The sequence below is a fragment of the Chenopodium quinoa genome, unplaced genomic scaffold (assembly GCF_001683475.1).
Source record: "Chenopodium quinoa cultivar QQ74 unplaced genomic scaffold, ASM168347v1, whole genome shotgun sequence".
Classification (NCBI taxonomy): Eukaryota; Viridiplantae; Streptophyta; class Magnoliopsida; order Caryophyllales; family Amaranthaceae; genus Chenopodium; species Chenopodium quinoa.
In genome coordinates, this window is record NW_018745174.1 from 162,450 (window position 1) to 183,593 (window position 21,144).

Below are 21,144 nucleotides of genomic sequence, written 5' to 3' on the forward strand. Positions count from 1 at the left end.
AAATATTCATGCAAGTCCTGCCATATGCAGGAAATGATGAACTCGATAATTTTCTCGTAGATACTTAACAACTCAGCAAACACAACATAACATTACCAGAACCAGAGGTCAAAGTCGTTAAAACAAATCTTCAGTTCGCATTAGCAACAAACAAATTTCAAATAGAATTTCATTTTCTATGGAAGTTATCCTTTGTGTCATAACAGAAGTCAAAAAACATGTTATAAAAAAACCAAAGCTTATTGATAAATCCGGAAACTTTCAACAAGACTGTACGTTTTTATGTTTTACTAAAATGGCAAAAGTGAAAGCTTGACATGTGATCAAATATGTTTCTCATGCATAATGAACAGGTACTGATAACCAAAATTTCCATGATATGTGATCCAGAAAAAGAAAAAACACCTAGTGGTGTGTTCTTCAAACTCAATAAAATGCACAATATGCTTTCCATTATTCCATATGATTCCTTTTTTTCACTTCTTTCTAACTTTTTTTTCCTTTTTTTTTCTTTCTTTTTTTTTTGGGGGGGACAGATCCTTTTTTCTTTCATTCATTCTTTTCGGTTTTTTTTTTTTTTTTTTTTTTTTGCCCCTTCAACGTTGTTGCCAAAATAAGCACTTGGTTCTGCACTCTAAATGGATCGTCGTTATCATATATTAATATTAGGAAATAAGAATCCAATGATCCTCTAATATTTCAACAACAATATAAAGAAAATTCAGTCAATTGAAATGTTAAGAGAAACAAAATTGAAGAGAACATAGAGAAATAATACCACAGGTAAAAAGGGTACCTATATAAGTAAGCTACAAAAGAGAAAAATCTAGCTGTGTTACCAGAGAAAAATCACAACTTCTTTGCTTCATATAATAAGAGGCTGCCAGCTGTCTAACTGAAGTCCCGCAATCTTCTTTTCAAAATATCCATAGATTTCTTCCGGGCACTGGTTTTTGCATTTCGATTTGAAAGACTTCCAAACAGACTATCTGCAGAATCCTTGAACTTGTCACAGATAACTGCAATCTTCTTAATTTCCAAAGTATGGTAATTCTTCTGCCTGATGACAGGGTTCATGAAGTTTTCTGCTGTATTACTCCTGAGAAGGTTGATTAATTGGCGAGCTTCTATCAGGTAATATCTAAAATTACCATCCTTATAATCTTCACTCAAACCAGTGCTCTCAAACCGCTGATCAGCAAAGTTTTCTAAAATCTCAAGATCACTGTTAATGGCCTCAACTGCATTAGCATTGAATCTTTTGACACTATCACTAAGAAATGCGCCTGTAATAGTATTGGATATATGCTCAAGAGCGCCACTGCCAACCTTGTATAAAGCATCCATTGGTAGAATTTGCTGGGCAGTTGACAGAAGAGTGTCAAGATAAATAATCACCTCATTCATGTATTCATGTCCATTTTCAGGTACATCATCTGGTATCCAATTGATATTTTCAGGGAGTGACATAAACTCATCCAGCTGAGTGTTAACCAGACTCAGCAGAGCAATATACGCTGCATCCCTTGATGTTTTAAGGACCACCTTAGCTGTTAAAGTAGCTTGAGGATGGTCTATTGACCGTGTGGGGACTCCACAAAGATTTGATGCAGTTTTCACGAAAAAATCACAAGCTTTTTCGAGAAAAGCCACATTTGCAGCAATCTGCATGGCTTTTGATACACCAATGGAGGTGTCACTAATTTTATCAAGTATGACTTCATTAAGCACATCGATCAATAGCGCATCCAGGCACTTCTTCACACCATCAAAAAGATTTACATCCCCACCAGAAGATAAGTAATCTACAAAGTCCTTTATAAATGATCTGACAACACGGCAAGCTTCCGGTACCATGGAGGAGAATGGTGCAACATAAGGAAAGGCAGGCATGATGTCTGATGTCTGCAGTTGAAAAGAGAGTACATTTGCCTGGTAGTCAGATTCTTTTTTCAACAACATTTGACCAAAGCTATCATTAGCAACTATTTCAGAAATCTGCCTGCGGCACTCTTCCATAAGAAGCTTGCTATACTTATCTTTAGTGCCATTAATTGTCTCAAGAAGAGAAGTTACTTCATACCCATGATGTCTCAATGTTGTTCCAAAAAGGGTCATATAATCTTTGATAAGAAGGAAATGTGCTGTATTATTCATCCTGGAAAACTGGGCCCCAACCACAGAAGTGATCTTAGAAACAGCAGTTTCCCACATTGTCTCAACCTGACTTTCTTCCAATAAACCTCCTGTAGTCCTGAGAACACGATCTTCCACTATAAAATAGCCAGCCACCTGGCCCAAAAAGGTTTGATGAGATTCAAGAAATGGCTGCGATGAGAATATCTGCAAGTCTGAATTGAGTTGCGCCAGCCGGTTATTATAGTAGTATTCCCGAAACCGTTCCCCAATCGCTAGGCATTTGTGGATGTGATATGCCCTGTAAATAGGAGTAAGATCAATTTTCAAACTCAGATCCTCGTCTACCTCTTCAACATCTAAGCTGTATGCAACCTCTGGTAGCTGTGAACGATTGTTTTCTTCAATTTCTCTCTGACGAGCCTTTGTTTCTTCATCCTTCTGACGCACTGATGAAGTATGTGCTATTGCTGTCTGTCCAATATCCTTGGCCAGGGTCCTGATATGAACTAGCCATTCATTAACTTCACTGCACACTTTTTTCTCAATATGCGACTTTATGGCTGGAATTTTATGTTCCACTACCACTCTCAGCTTTCTGACAGGAATATTCTTCAAGTAATCCTTCTCAATCAACTCAATAGTCTTCAACGCAGGATAAAATTTCCCCTCAGACACATGGACATTACACTTTGAACAAAGCTCCAGCAATTGAAAGCACATTTTGGACATCTTAATAGCTTCACTTATATTCTTCTTTATCGAATACGATTCTAGAAGCTCATCTAGCTTAGACAACAGAGAAGTCCCAACCTCTTGCAATTTAAAATTATCAGTTTGGAGTTCAGATTTCAGCTCCTCTGCATCAACGAGCACACCACGAAGCTCATCAACCGCAATAATGAATTCTTCATAGTGAAGCCTGCATAACTCCTCGATCTCTGCTTCCTTCTTCTTTGACACGTGCCTTAGCTGCTGAAGAAGTGGTTCGGGACGGCCTGTTTCAAAGGCATGCCGAACAAGAGGACTCAAATCCTCCCCATTCCCTATCAATGTAGCAAGGACCAAGTCCTCACCAGTCCCAGTGTCACCATTTTCAACTACAGTTCTCTTTTTCGTTTTTGCATTCATGGTTTTACAGCATGGAACCTATTCATCATTAAAACAAGGGTATCATTAGATATGTAGGGGTTCCTAATCAATTAATTCTATATTTCGAAACATTTCAAAGTTTACCCCAAATAACATTAAGAATAATCCATTGATAGTATTAGTAAAATGAGGTAGTACTGTATTCTTTTCTTCGCAAGAGAGTCAAAATAACATGAAGTAGACAACACCCAATACATAAATGATATCTCAAGAAAAGACATTCTTCAATTCAATTAATTTTTGTTCATAGAAAAATCCCAGAAGCATCCTATCAATTTGAGAAGCAAAATGACACGTCCAAACTTTAAAGAATCAGAATTACAATAATGTACATAAATCAGTCATGCTTGGAGGATGCCAATTAGCTTAGTTCCTTAAAGACTTGGGGTCGTACACTCGTACCCAACAACCCAAGACCCGGGAGCAAATCCCGTCTACATTCAGCACATTGTAGCTCCTTACACACCAATAAAACCAATTCATTCAGGCTTGCAAGATCAAATTATACAGTTTTTCCTCTAATTATTCTTATTTTTAAAATAATGCACGTTCTAAACAATCAAGAAATTCTGGGAAAATTAAATGGTGGTCAGATTAAAACAAATTAAATATAATATTACTCCTTAATTGCTCAGAATGTACAATTATATATTAAGATAATTAATTCGTATAAAATCGAAGTAATCTAACACAATATCTACTTCTTTCTTCTTCCTCTTAAATTTCCCAAATGTGCTCTACATTTACATTGATCAAATGAAAATTTCCCTTCAATTTTGAACCCTTAATTTTCAGGTTGAAACAACCTAAAATCAGCGATATAATTCAAATTAAAACAACCCCAGAAAACCTTCAATGAATCAAATGAGAATATAAAAATAAAACAAAATTGAAGGAAAAAAAAAAAACAAGAAAAGAAAAATACCTCAACGGCAAGATCACGGCCGTGCTGCAAAGGCTAAACGGCGCACGGCGGAAGACGGTGGCGGAAAGGCTGAGCAGAAGGCGGAGAGAGATAGGGAGAGTTGAGCAGTGGAAGTGCAAAAAGTTGTTTTTGTGCGAATTTGCTAAAAGTAGTGAATTTTTATCATTTTCCCTTCCATTATTTTCCCCCTTTTTTGGGATTAAAGTTTATTATTATTTTCAAATTAAAGATTTTTTTTTTTTTTTTTGAAAGATCAAATTAAAGATTACTTGTAAAATTAAATTTAGTATAGTAATCTATGACTTTTTTGTTGTAATTATATTATTAATTATGTAGAATATACAAAGTATGAGTAATATTTTAATTTCGCTTAAATACAAGGAAAAATTGCCCGTAATAATCCGACCTTTTAGCCGTCCGCTTAAAATAATCCCACCTATGGATTATTTTTAAATAATCCCACCTTTATACCCACTCCGCTATAAATGGTCCCAACCGGTCATGTAACCTGTTATATCAAGTTACTTGACACGTGGCGGCCTGTAATTGGTCTAAAAAAAATAAATTTATAACAAAAAATTAATATTTTTTATAGAAAAAATTCAAAAAAAAAAAAAAAAAAAACCCACCCCAGCACCGCCTGAGTCCCCACCTCTGCGGCTCCGGTCACCAGAACCCACCCCAGCGCCGGCATCGGGGTCCAACCACAACCCACTCCAGCGCGGCTCCAACCCCCGACTCCAGCCTCAACCCAAACCCAACCCCAGCACGACTCCAATCCCACCGCAGCGCCGACGACCTCCTTCCCCCTCCCCCGAACCACCAACCCACTCCAGCTCGACTCCAACCCCAGCACCGACTCCAAACCCAACACCTTGCAAACTCTCTAAAACCCTCGATCTCAGCCCCTTTGCCCTTCTCCGTCCCTTTTCCGGCTACCTCCCTTCCCCACACCCCAATTTCGACCATCATCCCCTTCCCACACCTCGATTTATGGTTGTGGTGGATTAGTGGCGATGGAAAGGGGTAGGGAGGGTCGGAGAACGGCGCGCGGGGATCTTCGGTGTGGCTGGCTTCTCCGGGCCTCGTCTGGTAGGGGCGGCGAGGTGGGGTGTGGTGGCTAGGGTCGCTGTGAGGCAATGTGGTGGCTGGTTTAATTTTTTTTTAATTTTTTATATTTTAAATTGTTAATTAATGTTTTTTTTTTTACGGGAAAGGCTCACATTTTATTAAGCATTAGCAAAATCCAGAGCAATAATAGAGTTTACATCATCAGGGGCTTCTTCAATCCAAACCCTCATATCAACAAAATTCTTACTAAGTTGAGCTAATTTATGAGCTGCTCTATTGCCATTCCTGCCAATGTGAGCCACTTCGAAGAAAGTGCAGGTCTTCGTAAAGTAGAGGATATCAGCCACGACTCTACCAAAGTAGGAACACTCAGCCTTTTTGCTCTTCAAATAGTGGATCAACTTCAGACTGTCAGCTTCAAGAGTGAGCTTGCGGAGCCCTGCATCAACAGCAACTTCAATGCAGTGTCGCGCTGCCATGGCTTCTGCAACATCCACTTCAAAATTTCCACTGATTTTTAAGCAAGTAGCAAGCATAACATCCCCACAGCAGTCACGAACAAGACCCCCCAAACCAACAGCTTCATCTTTGAAAATAGCAGCATCATAATTGAGTTTATAGTGTCCAACATCAGGTGGACTCCAAGTTTGAGGCACCAAGGTTCTGTTTGCTATCTCAGAAGGAAGGGTAGCATTTGCCTTTTCATATTCACCAACAATGCTCAAAGCTTTTCTATTTACATCCACCACCTGAGATTCCTTTCTCTCAAAAACCCACAAATTCCTTTTTAACCAGATTCCCCATAGAGTACTCCAGAAAATATCCCACCATAATTTGTCTTTGATTTGCTACCTTTTTCTTTACACCAGAGCAAGAGAGACTGACAGGTTTCAATTTGAAAATTCAAACTAAGAGGGGAGACATACCACACCTCTTTGGAAGCATCACAAAACAGCAGGGCATGTTCAATAGATTCAGGAGCTTCTCCACACATAGGACACAGATCATCCTCGCGAATTCCCCTTTTTTTTAGATTGCCTTTGACAGGAATAGCCCTTCGAAGAGCTCTCCACCCAAAATGCTTGATTTTTGGAGGGATTCTGGCATTCCAAAGAGCAGACCAGATAGCATTATTGGGAGGTGACGAAGATGCAGCAGAGCCATGTTTTTTGGACTCAATCATAGCATGGTAAGCACTTCGAACAGAAAAATCTCCTGATTTCGTGAAGTGCCAAGTCCAAGACTCGTCATCCCCAAATCGAGCAACAGGAATCTTGGTGATTTCATTTACCTCCCATTGAAGAAAGTAGGAGTTAAGCAAAGGAAGGTTCCAATCCCCATCACTAATCAGATCAGCAACATAAGTAGGGGCATGTTCAGCAGGTTGTTGATGTCGATACAGGACACGAAAATTGGGGAGGGTGGGCACCCAAGGGTGTTTCCAGATTTCAGTAGACAGACCCTTACCAATCAGTTTCCTAGCACCTTTAGAGACTAAATTTCTCGCAGACATTAGAGACCTCCAAGTGAAGCTGGCATTAACAGGAATTTTCGCTTCCATAAGCTCAGCATTTGGGAAGTATTTTTGCTTAAGAGTTCTAGACATCAGGGAGTGCGAGTTTGTTAACAGTCTCCAGACCTGTTTTGCGAGCAAAGCTTGATTAAAAATATGCAGGTCACGCATACCCATCCCACCTTCCTTCTTTGAAAAGATCATCTTATCCCAAGCAACCCAGGCTGTTTTTCGTTCTTTATCCTTTTGACCCCAAAAAAAGTTTCGACACATTTTTTCAATCTCGTTGAGAATGCTAGAAGGGATGCTAAAGCATTGCATTGCATAAGTTGGAATGGCTTGAGCAATAGACTTGATGAGTATCTCACGACCCTCTTGTGAAAGAAAACCTTCCTTCCACCCTTTTAGCTTTTTCCAAACCCGGTCTTGGATGATGGAAAAAATCCATTTCTTTGAGCTACCAAGATAGGTGGGTAGCCCAAGGTATTTATCATGTCCATCAACGGCCTTAAAGGATAACTTCGATTGAAGCAAATTTTTCTTTTCAAGATCAATATTTCGGCTAAAGGACACCTCGGATTTTTCCATATTCAATTTTTGGCCCGAAGCAGCTTCATAGGTGGAAAGAATATCAAGAACATTCTCAACTTCATCTTCATTAGCCCTTATAAAGAGGAGGCTATCATCCGCAAAAAAATAAGTGAGAAAGCGGATCAACTTTCCTTCCAATTTTCACTCCATGAATAAGTTTCTTACTTTCAGCATCTCTAAGCAGGGAAGAAAGGCCTTCGGCACAAATAATGAAAAGGAACGGGGATAATGGATCACCCTGTCGAAGTCCCCTAGATGGAAAAAAAAACCCCTAGAAGGCTGCCCATTAACAAGAATCTGAAAAGAAGCACTTTTAACACAGCTCATAATCGATTTCACAAAGGAAATCGGGAAACCCAGCTTGCACATCATTCTCTCCAGAAAACACCATTCAACTCTATCGTAGGCCTTGCTCATATCAAGTTTGAGCCCAAGGTGACCAACCTTCCCAATTTTCTTCTTCCTCAAATAATGAAAACACTCATAAGCAACAAGAATGTTATCAGTTATTAATCTACCAGGAATAAAGCCACTCTGCGACTCATGAATAATATCAGGAAGAACAAGCTTTAGCCTATTTGCAAGGACCTTCGCAACAATTTTGTACAAGACATTGCACAAACTAATTAGTCTATAATCAGCAGGAGACTCACATTCTTTCTTTTTTGGAATTAAAACAATGTAAGTCTGGTTAATAGAACCAATATCCCCACCATTATTAAGAACATTTAGCACACAGTCAATCACATCACTACCAACAACACTCCAAAATTTCTAATGGAAAAGAGCACACATACCATCGGGTCCGGGAGCTTTGGTGGGGTGCATTTGTTTCAAGGCCTCATGGACTTCTTCACCCTTGAAAGGTTCAGCCAGCATGTTTTGCATATCATTAGAGACACACGACATCACCTTATCAATCACATTGTCTATTTCGGCTTGGATGGATGAGCCAAAAAGATCTTCAAAATGTTTGACAAAGACCTCAGCTATATGATCTTCGTCCTTATAGATATTTCCTGCCTCATCCTTAATCTTCACAATTGCGTTTCTTTTTCTTCGTTGTTGCGCTTTTGTGTGAAAGAATTTGGAGTTTTTGTCCCCACTTTTTAGCCACTCTTGTCTACTGCGTTGCTTCCAAAACACCTCCTCCCTCTCCTCAAGCTCATCCATTCTTTCGTCAATGGCTTTCATTTGTGCAATATTTTCCGGGGAAGGTTCCTTCTCCATGAGAGCTGCCATACCTGCCTTACAATCGCCCATCTCCTTAGCAAAATTCCCGAAATAAGCCTTGCTCCACCCACCTAAATTAGCGGCAGTACGCTTTATGTTGTGACTAATATCTCCTCCCCCTTCCCAGGCTTGGCGAATAACATCCCCACAAGATTCTTCTCGGAGCCATATCTCTTCAAAACGAAATATCTTAACTCTTTTTTTCTTCTTTGGAGCATGAACACGATCTTTAATACACAAAAGGATAGGTAAATGGTCAGATTTTCGCCGTTCAAGGTGAGTAACAAACTTCCAGGGAATAGCTCTTTCCATCCATCAATGGCAACAAAAGCGATCGAGTCTTTCTTGAACATTTCCTTCACCTTCCCTATTGTTTGACCACGTGAATTGGTAGCCCACATAACCAAGATCACCCAACTTGCACTTGTCAAGAGTTTCCCGTAAAATAGTGGCTTCAGCAAAATCAAACCCAACCCCTCCTTGTTTCTCCATTGACCATAGCATCAAATTCAAGTCTCCACCAACAAGCCATGGGATGTCAGGCAAGTTATTGAGATTGTTCAATAAAACACCTGTTTTGTGCTTGTTCTCAGTTTCAGGGAAGCCATATATTCCAGTAAAGCGCCAAACTGCCATCTCCTCCCACTTTATGCAAACATCGATGTGATTTTGAGAGTATGACTTGAGATCAACATTCCAGTCATCTTTCCACAACAAAGCAATTCCCCCCCTTCTTTTCCTCCCTTCTCCTTCACACCCAACTGCAATCATGCCACTACACTTCAATTTCTTTTTTATTTTTTCCATTTCAAAGAGACTAAGTTTTGTTTCTTGCAAAAACACCAACCCCGGGTGTTTAGTGATGACAATGCGCTTCAACGCATTGACCTTCCGAGAGCTACCAATCCCCCGACAATTCCAACAAAGGGTGTACTTCATTGTTCACCGAGGGCCCATGGTGTGAGGCCTGCCACTTGTTCAGTCATAATTGAGTCAAAATCATCTCCAATATTCTCACTCAGCTTTGTCTTTTTTTTGCACCCCTCTGTTTGTTCTCCTTCCTCATTCACCCCAACATCATCGTCCCTTTTTCTGATCACTCCAGCCATCTGATTTAACTGTGTGGTGCTCACATTTTTTTCTGATCGGTTTTTAGCACGATAGTGTTTATTAACACGAGGGTTTGCAAAGATGGGAGAGGTGTTTGAAGTAGGGTGATTTTGTAAGCTTTGGTTTATTTGTGGGATTATTGGATGGATGTTACTTTGGCAGGTTGGTTGCCTAATTTCCTCAATGCCAGCCAAAAAGGTAGACTCAAGGTTGTTTGTAGCCTCGGCATCACTTCTCACTATATTTTCAGAGTTTTCTTTTTCCTTAAAATTCATCATTTCTAGCTCCCCAGACAACTCCACATCCACTACCTTCTTATCAGTCTTCTTTGGTCGACTGGTGAAAAGGCTCCTAGCACAGTCTCTTTTCGAAACATTTTCCATATTTCTGTCATCCCCTTTGTAACTCTTCCACGGGGATGCCTTTAGACAACCCCCATACTGTAACTTTGGATTGTCATCATCACCACACCCTTCGCAATCCTTGACGCCATGCCCAATCTTACCGCAAAAGAAACAGAACAGGGGCGGTTTCTCATATTTTATGTCAAAAAAACTCCTCAACTCCACCCCTCATCTTCACCTTCACTTTTTGAAGTAAGGGTTTGTTAACATCAATAAGTATTCTGAGCCTAACAGATTTATCAATCCCCATGAGGCCAGAAGAATCAGCTTTGATAAACTTTCCAATTTTATTTCCAATAGCTTCAAAATTTGATGAGTTAAATCTACCCTTAAAAGGTAGGTTGTAAACCCTCACCCACATTGGTAATTCACACAAATTCACATCCAAGGGCTTTACATTGTCTTCTATGTCACTAAGGATTAAGGCATGACGATCAAAGTGCCATGGTTGGCCTTCCATAACATTCAACTTGTCTTTCCAATGAAAAAACTGAAAAACAAAAGTGTTTTTACCAACATTACTGACCTCAAGTCCATGTTTTGGTTGCCAAACATTCTTCATAGTAGTTATAAAGGCGTTGGCATTCACATTTCGGTTCGTCCAGACCTTCCCCACTAACCCTAGTTCCACCCTCGCTTCCTCATCTTCTCCAGCGTCCTCAACCCATTCAACAACATCCTCCTTTGACTTCTCATCATTATTACCTTCAGCCTCATTCAAAAACTTCTCTGTCTCTGTATTGCTATTTTCCTGACTTTGTGATGGTGTCTTTTCCACTTCAGCCACGATTTCTAAAGAGTTGGAAGCCATGGCTAAGCAAAAAGCCAGATCAACAAGATAGAATTCAAAGAAAAACCTTTAGAGCAAAGGAAAAACCTAGTAGAAAACTAGACAAACCCTCCCAAGGAAAACCTAGAGGGAACCGAAGAGTCGTTAACCTTGACAACTCTAATGACTACATTTACCGTTAATTAATGTTAATTAAATGTTAATTATTAATCAATTCTTAAAATCAAAGTTAAAATTAAAACTTATTTTTTGACCAATCACGTTGTTTCGCATTGGAAACTATTCTAGGAGAAGTTCGAATCTGTTTCGTTCGGATATTGATCGGTCTTGGTTTGACATGGTTTACGCGTTATTGGTTCCCGGAAGAGTTAATATTCCCATTAGCAAAACCCTTTCTTACCCTGCCTTTGGACTCGTATTTTTTTCGTACACAATTAACGGAGGCCTTCCCGACATATGTAGCAACGTCTTCAATAGCATGCTGACACGTGTAAAAAAAAAATTACCTCTTTAACCGGTTACAGGTCACTTGGGACCATTGAGAGCGGATTAACTATAAAGGTCGGATTATTTAAAAATAATCCAAAGGTGGGATTATTTTGGGCGGACGGCCCAAAGGTGGGATTATTCTAGGCAATTTTTCCTAAATACAAAGTATAGAGCATTTTTTAACTAGGATAGCTTATAGTATAGTTTTATCTATTCTTTATTGTAAAAGTAAACTTAAGCTAAATGTTCCAAGGATAATTAGCCCCATAATTTTGTTGTTGGGGTGATTAATTACACCTTTGTCAAAAAAAAAAAAAAAAAAAAAAAAAAAAAAAAATCTTAGTAGCACTATAACAAAACATTTTTTTTTTTCAACAAACCTTTTTTGCCCCTAAAAAATAAGACACGTTTTGAAAGTGGCTACGATAAAGGTTTGGAAATTTGGCTTAATCCTCTTTAGTAAAAAAAAATATAAATAAATAAATAATCACATGAATAATCTACTCTAAATCTTATTAAGAAAAGGTAATTAAGATAAATTTGCAAAATACCTGAACTCTAGAGACAACAAATGAATTGTTTGAATTGGAATCAACTTAAATCATAAAGCGACATCCATTGAATTCTAAATACACTTATCCGTTAATATGATCATGAGATCGTGAACATGTAGACAATTGAGATTAAGTACACACATGTTAGAGAAAGATGACCCCAAATTCAAAATATGGAAAATGAAAATTCATGGGAATTTGCAATTGGGATAGTTGTTTGGTTAACAACAAGAAGTGAAAATGGATGAATGGGAAACATAGGAAGTTAATTACCTACCTTCCCCTTGGTCACTCAAAATTCCCATGAATTTCAAAGTCCCTTATAACAACCAAACAACTTAATACCATTTCCTAGGAATTGTATGAAAGAAATAAATTCCCGTGAAATACAAATTACTATATGAATTTAACTCCTATGTTAACCAAACAAGTATCTCGCGTCACATCCTCCATTAGGCTTTTTATTTTTTGTTACTCGTTAAAACAAAATTACACTCTGTATCTCTTTAATACAACAAAACAGGGTTTAATACAACAAAACAATCTAATTGTTTAAGGATAATAGTCATTCGTATGTAAAACCCCTAAAGTAAATATACTTCACCTCATCTTTCACAGGAGTCACATGAAGATTTTACCTTTAAACAACAACCCTATTGTTGCTAATCTTAAGTCATTGTGGTGATTTTTCTTCTTTTTCGATGTTTTATGCCTAGAATTATTGTAATTAAAACCTACTCCGTATAATCTATCATATAATTAAACAAGAAATAGGTTGATGAATTATTTGAATACTCATTCGATTTTTATTAGATGCATCATTTTCTGTTCTAAAATGAAAGTTTTACTTTAGATGCATTACTAGGTTAAATCCCGTGCAATGCACGGTTGTTAAATATTTTTGATAATTTTATTATAAAATTTTTAATATAATGACTTGAGTATTAAAAAATATAGAGTATATCAAAAATAAAACCATGCAAGAGAAAATATTTAAAATATTTTATATAAAACAAATTATGTCGTAATTTAGATGTAATTAATTTTTTCCTTAATCAACAATGATGTTTTGAGAAAGTACTTTTGGCGGGAAATTTTTTATTAATATATTGACACAAGTGTGTCTATAGATTCGCTTTTAGTAGTATGTAATTGATTGATGATTGATACTTTTTGTTAACAAATGAAATTTTCTCACATGGATCCTTTTTCTCTTTTTGCTTTATCTCTCTTTTTTTAATGGCTTACAAATGCACAATTATGTAAATGATGCATCTAAAAAGACAGAGGTATTAATTTATAATGATAAATCAACCAATATTGATCAGGCTTGTATTAGATTTAACTATTTACGTTAGTCAATTTTTTTATTTTATTTTTTGCAATAGAGTCAAATTTTATTGAAGCAAGTCAATATTAGGCTAGTCGGTTCTACGAGATGCCACATCTTATAACAAAACTTTCCTTTCTAAAACAATCTCTGAGCCAACCAAATCCCAACTGAAATTCAGACCTCATCCATACATACATAACCTTCATTTTCTCTCTCCTCATCATTCTCTATCTCAAACATGGCTACTTCTTCACTACCCAAACTACCCCTCACTTCATCTTCATCTTCTTCAATCTCCATTAAACCCCCCACTAACCCATCAATGTTACAGTTACACACCCAAAAACAAGAACAAGAACAAGGAAAATCACTAATAAGAAGAGATTTGGTGTTAAAAGGTGTCTCTTTTTCTCTCCTTCCTCTTGTACTAAAATCCCCTCCTCCTTCACAAGCTAGAGAGGTTGATGTAGGATCATTTTTGCTGCCTTCGCCGTCTGACCCTTCCTTTGTTCTCTTCAAAGCCACTTCTAAGGACACCCCTGCCCTTCGTGCAGGTCAGTCTGTTGTAATCTCTACTTTTTTATTTAAGCTATTTCATTTGAAGTTTGAATACTTTGTTTTCAGAATGTGTTATTTTGCTTATGTGGCGCTCTTAATGCTTTCGAGTATTTAATTTTGTTTAGCATTGGTACATTGCTAGAAAAAGAAAGGATGTAATGTAATTGTAGCATTGAAAGCAAGGTTATAGTGATGGTTTTGCAGGGAACGTAGCGCCTTACCAATTTGTATTGCCACCAACATGGAAGCAGTTGCGAATAGCCAACATACTGTCTGGGAATTACTGTCAACCAAAGTGTGCAGAACCATGGATTGAGGTTAAGTTTGAAGATGAGAAACAAGGGAAGATACAAGTTGTAGCTTCCCCTCTCATTCGCTTAACCAACAAACCTAATGCAACAATCGAAGAGATTGGCAGCCCTGATAAGCTAATCGCTTCCCTTGGACCTTTTGTTACCGGGAATACCTTAGACCCAGATGAGCTGATTGATACCTCTGTTGAGAAAGTTGGTGATCAGACGGTATGATCTCTTGTACTCATCTTAATCGTTTGCTAATTACAGTTATTGATGTTGGTAGAATAACTAGGCCTTGGTGTTTCTGGTGCTTGCAGTACTACAAATATGAATTGGAGACGCCATATGCTCTGACGGGAACACACAATCTTGCCAAAGCAACAGCAAAGGGGAACACAGTCGTATTATTCGTTGCCAGTGCAAATGATAAACAGTGGCAGACCTCTCAGAAAACTCTGCAAACTATAGTAGACTCTTTTCAAGTATAGTTTTATGCAGAATCATGTAATGCTTCTTTCACTACAGATTATAGTGTTTAAACTGTAATACAATAATATAACAGATCAGATTCATGTTGTGCAGTGAAGAAATATTTGTGCTCGTTTGCAAGAATAACCAATGCATTTGTGCCTATAAAGATGAAAGCTGGCTAAAATGTAGATGTAACTAGTTTTTGATCAAAATATTAAACTAGAAACACGAATATATAATACAAGTATAAATATTATAAGTAACATAGTGAAAAGAGGCAAATGTGTGAATACAGATTAAAAGGTAAATATTGCATGTAAGTATATAGATTACATAAGTTACAAGCAGTCAGCGTTCCTGAACGCATCCTCAAGGTAGGCGATTGATGCCTGTCAGCACACCAAGATCTCAACATGAAGATAAGAACCTAGTTTACAAAGGTTTCTTAGCAATGGAAAGACCAACTGATTAAAGGTGTCACTAGAAGATTTAAAAGCTCTACATAACTATTGATCCTGTACAAAACTGTGGTGGAGATGAATACTTTATATCCATCACTCATCTTTTTCTATCCCGCACTTCAGGTTGTCACTAAATGATTGCTTGAACCCAAAAATGGGAGCATGCATGAGTAAGTAACGTACTTGACACTGTCAATAAGAACAACAAAGATCCGAGACATAGTCTTTGATCTAATCACGCCTTCTCCATCACCATCACCAACTTCCCTGGGATCGACAAGAACAGAAACGACCATTGAAGAACTGGTTCTGTTGCCCTGAAGTCCATCATTTTGCTCATGTGCCACATGCTCTTCAGTAGCATTCAGTGAATGGCCATCGAGAGGAACAACAGGTTCATGGAGGATCCTTCTATTCCTGGGTTTGTTAGGGCGAGTAGAATTCTGTCGACGTTCAGAGGTAACATTAACAATGGATGTAGCAGGAACTATTGATCCTGGAGTGGGTGAGATATCAAATTGGAACACTTCAGTACACATGCCAGAACTCAGCATAGGCCCTGCACAAGAGTAAAATGTGGCTGCAGACAGTTAGCGATATATCATACCACACATACAAAACTAGTAGAGACTTGAGAAAAGTAAATGCACAGGCTACTTGACTACTAAACGATGCAATAATTTTTTTCACTAACAGCGTAATCTGCCCTGATTCTTAAAGCACACAAACCCACCACCTTTTCTGGCCTGCTAAACGGTTTAAGCATCCAATACCATTGTTTTCACAGCCTAGCAACAAGCAAAATAAAAAAGAAGCTTTGCTGCTTAGCAGTAGATTAAAATGAGGCTTTGCTTCCATCCTCGGATACCAAAGAAAAGCAAACTCAAGCGTACACCCTCCATCAGAGCTGACACAGATCACAAAATGGCCATTGCAGCAACTGGTAGAGATTGCTAACAAACCAACACTTAGAACTTTGAAAGATAATCAGCAAAGGCGATACCTTCACATTTTTCATCATGCAGCTTTCATATATATTACAGGCATGCACAGAAAATATTATAACTACATAATTAGAGGCAAAACTTTCTTCTGTGTACTTCAGGGCTCAAGATCTTGTACATCAAACCCAATGAATATGAACCCATTTCTCAAAAAAAAAAAAAAAATAAATAAATAAATAAATAAATAAATAAAATAAAAACAGTGGCTAGTACAAAAATTAAGTAAAGCAGAAAATTTATTGTATGATAATACACATGATAGAAGAAAGTTGTTCAGCTTTCCAGAAGTTGTGCTCATGGAATTTCAGAAAATCAGAATTACCAATCACCTAAACTAATCATTTAGCTTGGACAGCCCATAGAGAAGTCAATTTCAGACTCAAGAACAGGAAAATAAATCTAAATCACTTTCCAGATTGGCATCATAACACAGGAAAAAAGAAAAATATGAAAAAGTAGATTAACACACCAAACTAAAATAATTGCAAGTTCTAATACCAGCAAACTCCTTCAAACACATTTAACTGAGGAACAAAACAGTCAAAACAGCACAAAGTTCGATATCGTTACCTGCAAGTCCCTCACGGAACCACTGCTGCAGCTTGCCATCAGATCCAGCTGGTGTAAACCCTTCAGAAGAGCTAGAGCCGAGAGCCCTTTGCCTCCCATTTTGATTTCTGTCAAGGTGAGGGTGTCTCCAATTATTGCTTCCGGGTCCAGGAATAGGATACGGTGGATAACTACCATGGATAGCCAAGCTTGTTTCTTCACTAGGCTTACTCTCCTCGTCTGTTTTCGATGCCATAGCCTTCTCACTGGCAAGAACCGAATGAATAATCAAGTTCCCATCAATCTTAACCAGCTTATCATTCCTTGGGACATACAGAGACGCAACCAATGGCTCACTAGAATTCCCATTCGGACCAATCCCGTCTGAACTATTCGACTGCTGAAGTATCCTCCCATGACTACTAATCTTACCCTCCGAAACCCCAACATGCTTATCAACCATAAATACACTTCCCTTTTGCACACCATCAAACCCAATACCGCCATACTTAACATTAACCAACGGAACCAACCCTCCGAAGAGCAACATACAAAACAACAACCCTAACAAACTAACACTCGCAACCTTCTTAGTCTTCCCCTCGCCCTTCTTACTATCCGACCTCCTACTAACCTTAGGAGCCGGCGCAGGCTGCTGAGGCTTCAATCTAGGAATCGGAACCAACGGAACATGTGATCCCTGCGGCTTAACCATATAAGGCGGACACGCCATCCACGGGTATGGCATTGGAGCCATCGGATACATCCCGTGGGGCGGTGGAGGGGCCGCACAAACCCCACCAGCACCGGCCAATTGCTGTCTCAAACTCGCATTCTCGGCCATCATATACGAAATCTTTCCATTCAAATCAGTGATGGTAGAATGCATTGATCTAACCTTGTCCTCAAGCTCCTCTACATACTGTTTCTTCCTCTGCCTAGAAAGCTGCGCACTTTCTCTATTCCTCATTAATCTAGCTTTCTTCTTATCATCCCCATCAACACTACCCAAATCAACACTCACATTTTCCGACATACCCGATTTCCTAAACTTGTTAATTTTACTACCCTCTTCAATTTGTTCATGATCATACTCTTTCTTCCTCTTTGAAACAACACTTTTACTAACATTGTTATTATTAATATTATTCTTCCCACCAAATTCCTCTACTTTAACCTTACTAGACAAATCATCAACAATATTCTCAACATAAGAACTGGAAGAAACATCACGATCATCACTAACATTACCTGAATCACCACCACCACGAAACGTCTGCGAAACGGCGGAATTACTCTTACAGCTACCAGACTCCGGCGAAGCACAATTCAACTTCACCCCAAAATTCGACTCCTCAGAAGAAACCCCACCATGATGATTCCCCCCTTCAGGAGACGAACAATCGTAAACCCTTAAATTAGGGTTTCCAACAACAATCTCCGAATCCCCAGAATTCCGACCCTCTAAAACATCAGAAACATCCGAATCAAAAACCCCATCTCCTTGCGGGTCCAAAAGAAGATCATCAACGAATGTAAGATCATCAAAAGTGAAATCGAAGTCAGCACCAAAGTTGAAATCATCATCGTTTTCCGGGAAGAAATCGGAGGAGAGAAGATGAGCGTGGTCGAGAGGAGGAATGGGAAGAGGGGTAGAAGGGTGGGGATCGTAAGGGAGTGGATCTTCCATTGATGGAGGTTGAAGAAGGTAGTTGAAGGAGGAGAGAGAAAGAGGAGGAAGATACTAGAAAGAAGGAAATAGAAGAGGTTTACTGGGTTTGGGTTGAATGAATAAAAAAAGAGGGGGTTTTGGAGGATTTAGGAGAGACAAGACAAGTGGGTGGTTGTTTTTTAGGAGAGAGAATGAATTTGAGTCTATTTTTCACGCGCTTTACTTGGGTGTTGTTTTATACTACTAGTGTGGAAAAAGTCTTGTGGTTTTTATTGTGTAGGCTATTGAGATCATGTAGGATATTCATAATAAATTAATAATCACAATATGGTCCATATCAATAATATCATATAGGATTGATATTAAATTATGGTTCGTATGGTATATTTGTGGTTTTTTGTTTTTTGTTTTTCAAAATCATGTGATATATGTCCTATAATAAATAAAAAAATTAGTCAAACTTATTAAGATAATGATATTTTTGAAAACTGTCCATAAAAAAGTGGAAACTCCTTTTTTGGGGTTCGTTTGGCATTGTTGCGGTTTTCTGTTTTTTGGTTTTTTATTTTTTAAAAGTATATGATATATGCCCCATAATGAATAAAAAATTATTTAAACTTATTAAAATTATAATAATTTTAAAACGTGACAACAGAAAAGTGGAAACACCTTTTTCTTGTTTCCTGTTTTTGGTTTTTAAAAAAATAGGAAACTAAAAACCAAAAATGATGCCAAACAAGCCCTTGGTTTTCGGTTTTTGGTTTTTTGTTTTCAAAAAAAACTGAAAATCAAAAACAAAAAACGAAGTCAAACAATTTCAACTTTAAATTTCAACTTATTTAGTGTTATGTTAAATCAGAACATATTTTATCAAATTAAGTGAATTGAACATAGTCTGGATTTATATTTATAGGCTATAATATGGAAAGAACTATCGTCAATTATTGATAAATAAGTAATGTAAATCATAATTAGCATAACATAGGAAGTAGTAATTTCCATGAATTTCATATAATGGAATTAAATTCGTGGATAATCCTAAAGCCGCTGAACGAATCAAAATGTATTTGTTTCTAAAATATAGAGGGCCTATGAGCCTATGACTCTTCAAAAGTGTGCAAAAAATCAATTATTAAAGGGTATCATTTGTGAGAAGTTTATAGTTAACTAATTTGGTTAGTTTAGGTTTTATTTGGATGTGAGATGGTACATATGATTTGGAAGCTAGTTGGAATTGAATCTTTTATGCACTATTTACCCGTTTTTTTATCTCTTTACACAACACATAAAGCGACAAATCAATGGAATTTGTATTATTTAACACATAAGCTAAAATGTGAATAAAGCAATTAATTGTGGACTTTAAAATTTTGATGCAATTGTTGACTTGCATATTTTAAAAATTGTCACAAACAATTAAGCATGTATGATCATCATCAGAGTTAGGCATACGCTAGGCTAGCATTAAAGATGGGCATGGGCCGTGCCGGCACGCGGGCGGCACGGGCCCGACACGATTCCGGCACGACTCGGCACAGCACGATCGCCGGCACGACACGGCACGGCGGCCCACCAGTGGGTCGTGGGCCGTGCCGTGAACAAAAATCTGGGAATCGGCACGAGCACGGCACAAGGCACGGTGGCCGGCCCGTGGGTCGGCACGCCGGCACGACACGTGGCACGGTCTGGCATGGCAGTGGTAATTTAATTTTTATTATATGTATTGTTGTTTTTTGCTAAATTAATAAAATTATTTATATAAACTTAAACATAATTAGATAAATAATTTTTATAACCTTAATTAAAATAAAGTTTGTTCAAAACAAAATATATTAACATTAACATAAACATAAATTAATAACATTATTTATATAAAATTAAGTTATCCTAAAAAATATTTATATATCGTTTTTTTTTACGTTCATTTAAAAAAAATAAAAATAAAAAAGTGGCACGGTTTGGCCCGCGGCCAGGCCCGCCAGGCACGTGGGCCGTGCCGTGCCGTGGGCCGGGGTGTGCCAAGTTTAGGCAAGGCACGACCCGCCACGAAGCTGACACTGCACGGCACGCCCACCACCGCGGCACGGCCCGTTGCCCATGTTTAGCTAGCATGACAGATTAATAGTCGATTGGACCGGACATTAACCCAACTTCATTAATACAAGTCCATCATAAGTCTAATTCGTACAAATTTTTACCTACACTCTATGGCAAGGAACACTGCCTGCACCCCCCCCTCCGCGCGTGCCCTGCCCCCGCCCCCGCCCCTTTTCATTTATGAATTTTCTGTAAATTTTTTGTAATATGTTCATTTCTGTATTGGTAAATATTCATTTATAAATCATTACATGTTCATTTTATAATAAGGAGTTTTTGTTCAAAGTAATATATTTTATGAATTATATTGAATTTTAAGAATTTTTTATCAATAAAAATGAGAGCAAATTTATTTATATGGATTGTTGCGTTTAAATCATTTTTATTATTAGAAATATTGCATCATCCAATGTACATTTTTGTTTATTCATGTTTCAACATATGTTCATTTTTGTATCATGAAATGTTCATTTCAAGAGCCATGTCTAAGTTTTATAGTAATATGTATGCAAATACATACATCTTAGAATTGAATTTATATAAATAAAGAGTTGTTAAAAAAATTCCAATATAAAATAAATTCAATTTAATTGCAATAATAATGCATTTCCATACAGCTATACTATTATATGTAATTGTTTCATAAACACAAAAGTGAACATTATTGTTTGGGCAGTCGAAAGACTATCACGAAGTCGGTTTGAACATTTAGGTTTTTTGTTTATGAACATATTG

At 37.8% G+C, this 21,144-nt stretch overlaps 3 protein-coding genes across 4 annotated transcripts; 1 reads left to right on the forward strand and 2 right to left on the reverse strand.

The window, feature by feature from the left end:
• Nucleotides 1-566: 566 nt before the first annotated feature.
• LOC110710558 (exocyst complex component SEC15A-like) lies at nt 567-4,424 on the reverse strand. 2 transcript variants are annotated; one of them, XM_021888886.1, is made up of 2 exons: nt 4,220-4,424; nt 567-3,285 (listed from the first exon to the last, which is right to left on the reverse strand). In XM_021888886.1, exon 2 carries the CDS (start codon nt 3,265-3,267, stop codon nt 892-894), a length of 2,376 nt encoding a protein of 791 aa, XP_021744578.1. In that variant the 5' UTR covers nt 3,268-3,285; nt 4,220-4,424; the 3' UTR covers nt 567-891. The 2 variants fall into 2 exon arrangements, with proteins under 2 accessions (XP_021744578.1, XP_021744577.1); XM_021888885.1 differs by having other exon boundaries at nt 4,214-4,424.
• An 8,946-nt stretch (nt 4,425-13,370) lies between these two features.
• On the forward strand, nt 13,371-14,764 carry LOC110710602 (psbP domain-containing protein 6, chloroplastic-like). Its single transcript, XM_021888928.1, has 3 exons — nt 13,371-13,855; nt 14,064-14,380; nt 14,473-14,764. The coding sequence occupies exons 1-3, from the start codon at nt 13,540-13,542 to the stop codon at nt 14,641-14,643; spliced, it is 804 nt and encodes a 267-aa protein (XP_021744620.1). The 5' UTR covers nt 13,371-13,539; the 3' UTR covers nt 14,644-14,764.
• A 96-nt stretch (nt 14,765-14,860) lies between these two features.
• Nucleotides 14,861-18,455, reverse strand: LOC110710601 (bZIP transcription factor 17-like). The gene is made up of 2 exons (XM_021888927.1): nt 16,662-18,455; nt 14,861-15,646 (listed from the first exon to the last, which is right to left on the reverse strand). Exons 1-2 carry the CDS (start codon nt 18,328-18,330, stop codon nt 15,207-15,209), a joined length of 2,109 nt encoding a protein of 702 aa, XP_021744619.1. The 5' UTR covers nt 18,331-18,455; the 3' UTR covers nt 14,861-15,206.
• Nucleotides 18,456-21,144: the final 2,689 nt, after the last annotated feature.

What these genes read in the sequence shown, in the direction of transcription:
- LOC110710601 (XM_021888927.1), bottom strand. Translation starts at nt 18,330, where the DNA reads ATGGAAGATCCACTCCCTTACGATCCCCACCCTTCTACCCCTCTTCCC. An exon ending in GTTCCGTGAGGGACTTGCAG is followed by an intron (nt 15,647 to 16,661) that starts GTAACGATATCG and finishes ACTCTTGTGCAG; the next exon opens with GGCCTATGCTGAGTTCTGGC.
- LOC110710602 (XM_021888928.1), top strand. Translation starts at nt 13,540, where the DNA reads ATGGCTACTTCTTCACTACCCAAACTACCCCTCACTTCATCTTCATCT. An exon ending in CACCCCTGCCCTTCGTGCAG is followed by an intron (nt 13,856 to 14,063) that starts GTCAGTCTGTTG and finishes ATGGTTTTGCAG; the next exon opens with GGAACGTAGCGCCTTACCAA. An exon ending in AGAAAGTTGGTGATCAGACG is followed by an intron (nt 14,381 to 14,472) that starts GTATGATCTCTT and finishes TGGTGCTTGCAG; the next exon opens with TACTACAAATATGAATTGGA.
- LOC110710558 (XM_021888886.1), bottom strand. Translation starts at nt 3,267, where the DNA reads ATGAATGCAAAAACGAAAAAGAGAACTGTAGTTGAAAATGGTGACACT.